At 34.9% G+C, this 9958-nt stretch overlaps 1 protein-coding gene across 1 annotated transcript in view; it reads right to left on the reverse strand.

Annotated features, from left to right (window-relative positions):
* The window catches only part of BRCA2 (BRCA2 DNA repair associated), a 57318-nt gene that overhangs the window by 25910 nt on the left and 21450 nt on the right, over positions 1–9958 (reverse strand). Inside the window, exons 12-13 of the mRNA XM_049701099.1 lie at positions 9421–9516; positions 6477–6546 (exon numbers count right to left, since the gene is read on the reverse strand). Coding sequence (XP_049557056.1) covers positions 6477–6546; positions 9421–9516 — 166 coding nt within the window. The remainder of the gene's footprint in view (positions 1–6476; positions 6547–9420; positions 9517–9958) is intronic.

Raw genomic sequence — 9958 nt, forward strand, 5'->3', positions numbered from 1 at the left:
ACTTCCCCTGGGTGATATGAGTCATTTACATTGCTTAAATTACCATCTAACAATAAAAATATCAATCTGTATCTTTATGCCCGACACTCCCCAGGTGTTACTCCTATACTTTGAACTGCATCTAGTACCAGACATCCCTATCTTGATGTTCCACACTCATCTCAAACTAAGCATGTCCCAAACTAAACTTACCACCTTCCCTAGCGTACATGTTCTTCCTCGATATTTTGTTGAAAACCCCATACTTCCTTTTACCCAACCCTAAGCCCATGGAACTTGAAGTTACCCTACAACTTATTTAGTTATCCATTCATCTATCCAGCAAATATTTAACGTGTTCCTACTACTTTCCAGGCAGTGTTCTGGCTGGGGGATATAGTGACAAATAAAACAAATTAATAGAGTCTACATTCTAGTGGGGGGAAACAGACAAACAAGTAAATATGTCAATTGGTATTATATATGCTATGGAGAAAATTAAAGCATGGTAAGGGGGACAGAAAGTGTGTCCAGCAGAAATAAATAAACGATATTTTATATAGGCTGGTAAGGAAAACATTATTGACAAGGTGACATTTATACAGAGACCTAAAGGAAGTGAGAGGGAAAGCCATGAAGAGATTTGGGAGAAGACTGCTACAGGCAGAGTAGACATCACGTACTGGGCTAGACACAAGTATGCCTGGAGCAGAGTAGGCAAGGGGAAAGTTAGCAGGTGAGACTGGAAAGGTAGCAAAAAGGCCAGATCACAAAGAACCTGCGTACCATGGTAAGGACTTCTGGCTTGTACTATGAGATGGGAAGTCATGGAACAGTTTTTGAGTCCAGAAATGACATAATCTGCCTTATATTTAAAAGGATCCCTCTGGCTTCTTTGCTGAAAATTCACTGTGTATAGGGAGGTGGGGGGAGGCAAAGTAGGAAGCAGGAAGACCAGTTCTGTTGAAATAATGTAGACAGTTTTATGGTGACTTGAACCAGGTGTTAAGGGTGGAAATGGTGAGAAGTGATTGGATTTGGCGTATATTTTGAAAGCAGAGTTGTTAGACTTTTACATTTATAGGAAAACAAGTAAGGGGAAAGAATATCAGCTTTGGAGATGTTACATTTAAGATATCTGTAAGTCACCCAAATAAAAATGTCAAGTAGGTAGCTGAATGAATAAATATGTTGTTCAGGGAAGAAATCTGGGCTAAAGATATTAATTTTGGAGCTGTCACCAAATAGATGGTATACAGAGTCATGAGAGTGGATGAGATACTAGGGAGGAAGGGCAGGAAGAGAAGCCATCTGGAGCTGAACCATGCGGGTATTTAACCTTTAGCAGTTAGGGGAAGAATTAGCAAAGGAGAGTAAGAAAGAACAGCCAGTGGGATAGGAGGAGACGTAAGACAGATGTCCCAGAAGCCAGAGTAAAGAAAATGGTAACTGGTAATCTTGATGAGGGGTAGTGGGTAGTGATGAAAGACTGGGATGGGCTCAGGAGAGAAAGGGAAGAGATGAAGTAGAGAAAGTGAGTTGAGACAATTCTCATGAGATGTGCTTTAAGTGGGGCATAGAAATGGACGGGTGGGATAAGAGGAGTCAAGAAAGGCTTTTCTTTTCAAGATGGGAGATTTATAGCAATTACCTACACTGATGGGACTAATCCAGTAAGGTGGAAAAATGATCAATGCAGGAGAGAGAGGGGACAATGGCTGGACTGGTTTTCTTGAATAGACCTAGATGAGATCAAGTGCACAGGAATGAATAAACCTGTGTACTCCAAAACTTACTTTCACTGATTTTTCACTCCAGTGTTTTTAAATATGAAAAATATTGTGAAAATGAGGAGTTTGCTTTGCAAGTTATGATCAAGACCTCTATTTGAATCCACATGGAGATATTTTGCCACTCTCAGTTAATGACTCTCTTGCCAAATCTTGAATCTGTCTTCCACTCACTCTCTGCTCTCTACCACATGTACTAACTAAACTAAGGCCTTTAGTTCCTTACTAATCTCCTTGCAACCTTTTCTCTCTGGTCTGTTTCTAAAACACGAATCTGGTTACGTCACGTCTCTTCTTAAACTTCCAAAGACAAAGTATCGCCTATCCAGGTTTCGACTTGTCAGAAATGACATACAGGACGCTTCCTTCTTGGTCCTACTCTCTCCATTTCTTTGTGTTTCCTCGTCCTCAGCCCACCCCCAGCCTGCCAAATCCCATGATGAAAGTCACACAATTTCTTACTGTTTCCAGATTTGGAATGCCCTCTTTAACCAGCATTCTTTACATTCCATCTAAAGTACTTTTCCTATTAAACTTTTGTCACATAATTAAGCTGCCAATTTTTCTATGCTCTCACATCACTTTATTATATTCATTTTAGTATTTATAGCACAATAATTCTTTTCATGCCTGGCTCCAAGACAAGCAATCTGACTTGGACTTACATATCTTTTCATCTATCAACACAGTATAAATTAGATACTTCGAAAAGGTGCTTAATACCTGTTTGTTAAATGCATAAAACTATTTTCCCATCATATGAGTAAATTAAGGTAATATGTAGATAAGTAAGCATTTACTTTATTTTTAATATTACAACCTACTTTTGAAAATGAAAATTTTAAAAATCACCTGGATTTCTACATTCAAAACATGTACATTAGTAGCCTGCTGAAAAATATATTCCAGAATACAGTTCGATGACTTTTTCAACAATGTCACAAGTAGTTGTTTTTGAAAAGATAACATTAATGCAATTTAAACCATATGTTTGGGCTTAAAAATTTACCATTAGAAAAGATTTTACAACTGCTGTCTACAATTTGAGATGCTTCTGTGATATTCACATCCATTATCTATAAGTGACATCTCAGTAACTGCTTCTTCTGGGCTTTTCTCTATTGAAGAGTCACCATGGAGAATGAAGATTTAGCTCCCACAAGACCACTTCCACTTTACCAAACACTCTTTCTCTCTCTCCTTTCCTCATCTTCCCAAGTTATATATTCGATTCTGTCAACATTTCACATTTATATTATGACTAAATACTTTTTACAGCTGAGTGTGTTATATTAGTAAAAAGTATATGTGGTATTAATATGTAGTACATTCTCATTATAATTCCTATCTTTACAACTTTTGCTTTCCATTGGGTTATTATTTTTTTAAAACTCTGCTGCTTTTCTATGTACCTATCATTCATTCACACCCAAACTCTCAGCTTTATACATATAATTCTCTTTTCATTCTGCTCCTTGAATAGCGTTTCTTCTAAGTTATTTTCATTAGTTTGATTTTTGGTTATTTCATTTTTGGTTTTTGTGATGTTCGGTAATCTTTGGTTGTCTGTTCATATTTAAGCATCGGGGATCACAGAGCTGTTTGGAAGCCTTTGGTACACCGTTACTGATTGTAAGCAACACTGTAGATTAACTGGAAGCTTCTAATAGTGAAAACTTAGCTACCAGCATTCTGGAAGCTGAGTGGGGGAAGAAGACCTGGGGGGGAGAGCCCCCCAACATTCAGTGTGCACATATTAACCTGATCCCCTTGCCTTCAGTATATTACTCCTGCCTTCCACTGTGCCTAGTGTGTTCAATAAAGAAACCCTGTATTGTACCCTCCCTGGACAGTTAACCTCTAGTCTTTTGTTAGACTGCATAAGAGGTAGTGCCCAGCCTCATGGAGTGAAGGAGGGGATTTGACGGCATCTTAAATAGATTATCAACCTATATACCCTTATTTTGGCTCCTTCTTCACCACCCAATTATTTTTTCTTTCTTTTTTTTCTTAATTTATTTATTTTTGGCTGTGTTGGGTCTTCGCTGCTGTGTGCGGGCTTTCTCTAGTTGCAGCGAGCAGGGGCTACTCTTCATTGCGGTGCACAGGCTTCTCATTGTAGTGACTTCTATTGTTGTGGAGCATGGGCTCTAGGAGCGCAGGCTTCAGTAGTTGTAGCTTGCGGGCTCTAGAGTGCAAGCTCGGTAGTTGTGGCGCATGGGCATAGCTGTTCCACGCCATGTAGGATCTTCCCAGACCAGGGCTCAAACCCATGACCCCTGCACTGGCAGGCAGATTCTTAACCACTGTGCCACAAGGGAAGTCCCTCACCACCCAATTCTGAAGATTCACCAGTTCATGAGCTTCTGAGGCTTCTTTAGTGTAAAATGGTTGGTTCTCTCCTCTCCCCACTACCACTTTCAAATCAGTTTTCTCCTGTATGTATGCTTTGAACAATGTAGTCACTGTGGTCTCTCCTCTCCCATTCTCCCTGTCTTTGGGGAGGGGACGTGTGTGTGTGTGTATGTGTGTATGTATGAATTCCTTCATGGTTGTTTTGGTAAAAATTTGAGAGGCAATTAAAGTAGGTGAGTATGCTCAATTCACCATCTTTACCAAGAAGTTTCTTAATACATTAAAATACTTCAGGTTCTGCTTTAATCTTTTTCTGGTAGGCAAACTCTCCCAGGGCTTTATTCTACCAAAATGGTCTGGGTACCTGTCTAGGTTTAGCCACACAGCTGTAATTCTGGGATCTCCCCCTTCTGTATAATCCTGATGATTCCCTTTACTTTCTCCTATGTTGAATTCCTGTTCCTTAAATCCTATATCTTCCTCCTTCTGATTTATGGACTTTAGTTAGCTCCCTGAGAAAAGTGTGTGGGAGACAAACCTTTTGATACTTTACATCTGAAAAATGTTTATCCTCACACTTATTTGATATTTTGGTCAGTGGTAGAATTCTAGGTTGAAAATCATTTTCTTTCAGAATTTTAAAGGCATTGCTCTGTAATCTATAACCTTCTAGCTTCCACTGTTAATGATGAGAGGACTCATACCATTATGACTCTGGAAACTTCATTTGAAACCTGATTTTCTAAAATTTCACAAGGATATACTTTAGTACAGGTCATTTTTATTCATGTACTTACTCAGAGGGTCCTTCTAATCAAGGAAACTCATGTCCTTCAGTACTGATAAAATATCTTAAATTATTTCTTTGAAAACTTGTATTTCTCCTCTGTTACTTCTTTCTCAAAGTCCAAATCTTCAGATGTTAGAGCCACAGGATTGACTTAAAATTATCTTTCATTCTTTTTTCATCTCCTCTTCTTTTTTGCACTATATTCTGGGAGTTTTCATAACTTTTATCTTCTATTTCTTCTACTGAGTTAATTTATTTGTGCCATCATATTTTTAATTTCCAAGAGCTCTTCTTATAGCAACTTGTTCTTATTTTACAGATGCAATATGTTCTCTTTCCTGAAAATATTAGTACTTTTTTTGAAGTTTTCTTCTTGTTGCATGGTCTATTTCCTCTAAGTTCCTTTTCTGTCCTTTGGTTTTTGTACTTTGGATACTATCTTTCCCAGAGGCTTTCTTCCAATGACTAGTGATCCTTGATTATCTATTCTCATTTAAGTGTGAAGCACTGAAGAGCTGACTGGAAGCTGTGTGCTGGTGGGCTTGTCAGTTGTTGGCTTCACTGTCTGGTGATCTGGTATGCGGTTTAACTTAAGTAACCACAACTGTCAGTATTTTTAGTCTTTTCTATTCCTGTTACCCACGGAAACAATCGTCTAGTCTTCCGCCTAGAGGCCTGGCTGCCAGCATTTGGGAGCCAAGTGTGGGAAGGAAGCTAGGGAGTCTCACTACTCGACATCCAGATTTTTACTTTATCTCTCTTTTCAGAATCTTCCCCCAACCCCATCCCCAATTCAGAATCCCTCCAATTCATCTTCTCCAGAGAATGACCATCTGGTCTTTTGACAGAAGAGGGATAATTGCCTGCCTGCAGTGGGGGAGGGGATATAGATGTCTCTTAAACAGATTTTCAACTAATCTTCCTATTTTCTACCTCACCTTCAGAATTACATGTTGCTGCCAATTTGAGTCTTTCTCAGGTTCTTTAGGGGAAACTGAATAGCTTCTCTGCTTGCTCTAATGTCAGGTTTTAGCTTTCTATGTCTTTCTAAATCATTTATGATTTTTAGCTTCTAAAATTTTGTTGTTTCTTCTGAAACAACACTGTACTTACAGATTTATACATTAAAAAAAATTCTCTTAGTAACTAATAGGGTTTTGAGAGGGAGGAGAGATAAAAGCATATTTTCAACATATGCCATCTTTAATTTTTCTTTCACTTCCACTAATATAATTGAGATATCATATAGGCCACCTTTATTAATTGGTTTTGAGTAATTTCCTTAATCTCTCTCAACCTCAGTACCTTATCCACAAAATTGCAATAAAATCTGTTTTTCTACTTTACAAAGTTATTAAAAATGACATAATAATATGCACAGCACTATAAAGTACTACCAAAGTACAGAATTATTTAATCCTGATGCAGGCTTTCAAAAAGGGGAAGTGTTAATGTCTGTACTGTATGTTAGAGCCAGCATTTCTAGAAATATTTATTTAAAAACCCCACATTTTTCCTATACTATATTAGTAGAATTAAAAAAAAAATTAAACATGTCTTACCAAGAGGGTCCACAGGTAACTGGCTCTAAAGAAATGTGATGCATAAACAATCTTCTATCTTTCATTGTGCCTAGAAAAATATTATTTTACATTATGTATTAATGAAATGTCTTTTACATTATGTATTAATGAAAATCTAATGGGAGATTTTATTTCCTATGTTCATTACACATTATTGTAAATATTTACACAAAAATGTGAGAAAATTATACATTTAAAATTTTTCAATGCATATAATGAATGCTTAGTTAATAACCATCAAAAATTTGATTCACAAATTGATAATGATGAATACCAAATAACTCACAGTGCAAACATATATAAGAAATCAGTATAAATTTAGTCAGCTGATGTTAATCATAACTCAAATGTGTTAGTGAATTGCCAATGCAAACATAATATTTAAAAGTTTTATGAAGGTTGACAAGCTAAACTGTAGATATTATTCATTCTCAGCAGGTAACTTGTACTTCTTAAATCTTCAAAACTAGTCCATTAGTAGGGACGGGATTGGTTGAATAAACCAGAATACACTGATACAGCGACATGATCAAGTACTATACAACCACAAGAAAGAACGAGGACGATCTCTTGATACTCATTAAGGCATGATCTCCAGATAAATTCTAAAGTAAACAACAAACAAAGAAGGTACAAAACCATATGCATACTGATACCTTCTGAGTAAGAAAGAAACGTAATGAGAACATATATACACATATTTACTTATTTTCACAAAAAGAAACCCTAAAAGGACAGACCAAAAACCATTTAAAATAGTTATCAAGATAGTGAGGAAGGTGGTGAACAGTGTAGAGGAGATGGCGATGGAAATCAGGCTTCTCCAAGTAAACCTTTTTGTAGTTTTGATGAATGAACTATGTAAACATTCTATTTATTCAAATATAAAATTAAAAAAGAAAAAGCAAACCCTATAATTGAAAACTAACGAATCTAACCTAATTATTAAATTGTTAACCGCAAACAAAATAATTATTTTGAGTGGCATTTGAACACAGAACTTTGACTACACATTCTTAATGATATATATTCTTAGGACAAAAACTGCAAAGAATTCTTAAATTTCCCTTAGTAGTTTTATTATTGGTATTTATTAACACTGGTATTGTAAACTTGAAGCTATTATACATATACTGTAAGACAGTGATTCTCAAAGTGATCCATGGAACCCTGGGTGGGAAGAACCCACAACCCTTAAAGGGGATCCAAGCTGTCAAACTATCATAATAATAATCATATAATAAGAAGAAGAAGAAGGAGAAGAAGAAGTTGAAAAAGGAAAAGAAGGAGGAGGAGAAGAAGTTATATATATCTTTCTCACTGTGTTGACATTAGCACTGCTGGTATGTCCTGCTGCATACTTTAGTGCAATAACTGTCTTGAGGAAATGCACTTTATGTGAACTGCACTAATCATTTTTGTCCCAAAGAATTCCATTTTTACTTGAAAGAATAACCAACAAATCACAATCTTTCAGACTTGGGTATGCAGCAGATATTTCTTCAAAAATGAATGAAATGAGCTTATCACTACAAAAAAACAAGTGAGAGTATTTGCTGCCAAACAAACTGAATTGTAAAATTCAAGCTTTTAAACAAAATGACAATTTTGGAACGCTTGTATCTGGCTGTTAGCTTGACAATTTCCCAATACTAAATTTTCAGATTAGATCAGTGGTGACATTAACAAAAGTAATTGCTTAAGATTGTACAATAAAATGTGTCAACGTTTGGAAGAGCTGCATAACTCTGAACTAATATTTTCAAACTGACCAATGCACAATATTTAATATTTATAAATATTAAAATTTCTCAGTTTTAATGTTGAATATGGTAAATATAAATAGATATAATCCACACAACCAAATGCTCTTTGGGATCCTCAATCATTTTTAAGAATATAAAGAGATCCTGAGATCAAAAAGTTTGAGAACCATGGCTGGAAGATAAAGCAAATAAGTAAATATGTTAATGTTATTAGAAACCAAGAATGCAGCATTAATAAAAAATACACCAGCAGCTATAAGCATAGTTAGCATTCAAATTTTGTTTTTAAAAAATATTAACCACTGGAAGGATCTTTGTAGATTCTAAGGATTCGAGAACTGGGGCAGGGAATTACAACGACTCCCTAAGAAATCTTTTTGTGAAAATAAAAAGCAAGAAAGTGTTCAAAGGTTAATTAAAGCATATTTAAAAAAAAACTCTTAGGAAATACTTGAAAAGGTTTCCACTTTCAAATTTGAAATGATTTGAGCATCAAAAAATGTTTTCTTTTGTAAAGAAATACATTACTTATACTGTGTTCTTTTAAACTTTATATATACATTATAAATAAAAATCTAAGAAATCAGTTTTACTCAACTAAGAAAAAAATTCCTTTACTACTATTAGTAGTGATTACTACACCAACTACTCTTTACTCTGAAAATTGGTAAGTAAAGGGAAAGAATTCAATATTTACCCTGCCTTTTTAGGAGGAACTATAGAGTTCATCCCCAGTTGTTAAGGGAAAGCTCTTCCTTGCTGAAGAATCCCAACTAATAAATGTATAAGAAATAACATAATTTGAAAGTCACTGTTTTTCAATTAAATAACTGATTCATGTAAATATTATGAAATCAACTAGATTCTAGAACCTGAGCTTAAAGTATTTTACTAAGTTCTTACTAAATTCTTACAGCTTTTTATTTTAAAAGTCATTATTTTGTTATCATTTCACATTTCTCAATTATGGAGAACCTCCACATTATACTAGGTATTATGAAGGAAAAGCTCATATAACAAAACAAGGCAAGATGTAAGCTTTAACAAACCACATTGTAAAGGCATGCCCAATTACCTACATACCCAAAGAAAAATAACTTAAAGAATACTAAGTATAGTAACTATAGAAAAAGATATGTATAAAAAGCAAATTTTACCATCTGGAGTGCTTTTTGAAGCCTTTAAGTATTTTCCTTGATTTTCTATTATCCTGTCAAATTCATTCAACAAGTTTCTTTTGATTGGGGGTTCTCCTAAAAGGAAATTTCCATACATGTTTTTAAAACAAATAATATCAAATTTTTTTTAAAAAAGCCTATAGTCCATTTTTTTAAAACTAAAGTACTGACTCTTACAATATGCTAACTAGTGAAAATTCTATTTTGAAAGAGAAAAACTTTCAACATCAATTTAATTTCTATTATTTTTTGACCATTTAAAATACCACTATTTAATAGGGTCCAGGGATAAACAGGTGTTACCAGATACCACAGATAAGCTATTTTTTAATAAGCTGCCATTTAGTAACCCTAGGTTTACTGGCAATAAGGACAAACAAAATTTCTTCAAGTAAACTTTGTTTTTTTTGCATTACACTCAAGAAGGAATTTATGATATAGGTCCTTGAATTAGAGTCAGTGAGTAGGAAAAAAGATTTTAAATTACCAAAATTACATTCAAGTATTACCAAAAGTA

The sequence above is a fragment of the Orcinus orca genome, chromosome 18, assembly GCF_937001465.1.
Source record: "Orcinus orca chromosome 18, mOrcOrc1.1, whole genome shotgun sequence".
Taxonomy (NCBI): domain Eukaryota; kingdom Metazoa; phylum Chordata; class Mammalia; order Artiodactyla; family Delphinidae; genus Orcinus; species Orcinus orca.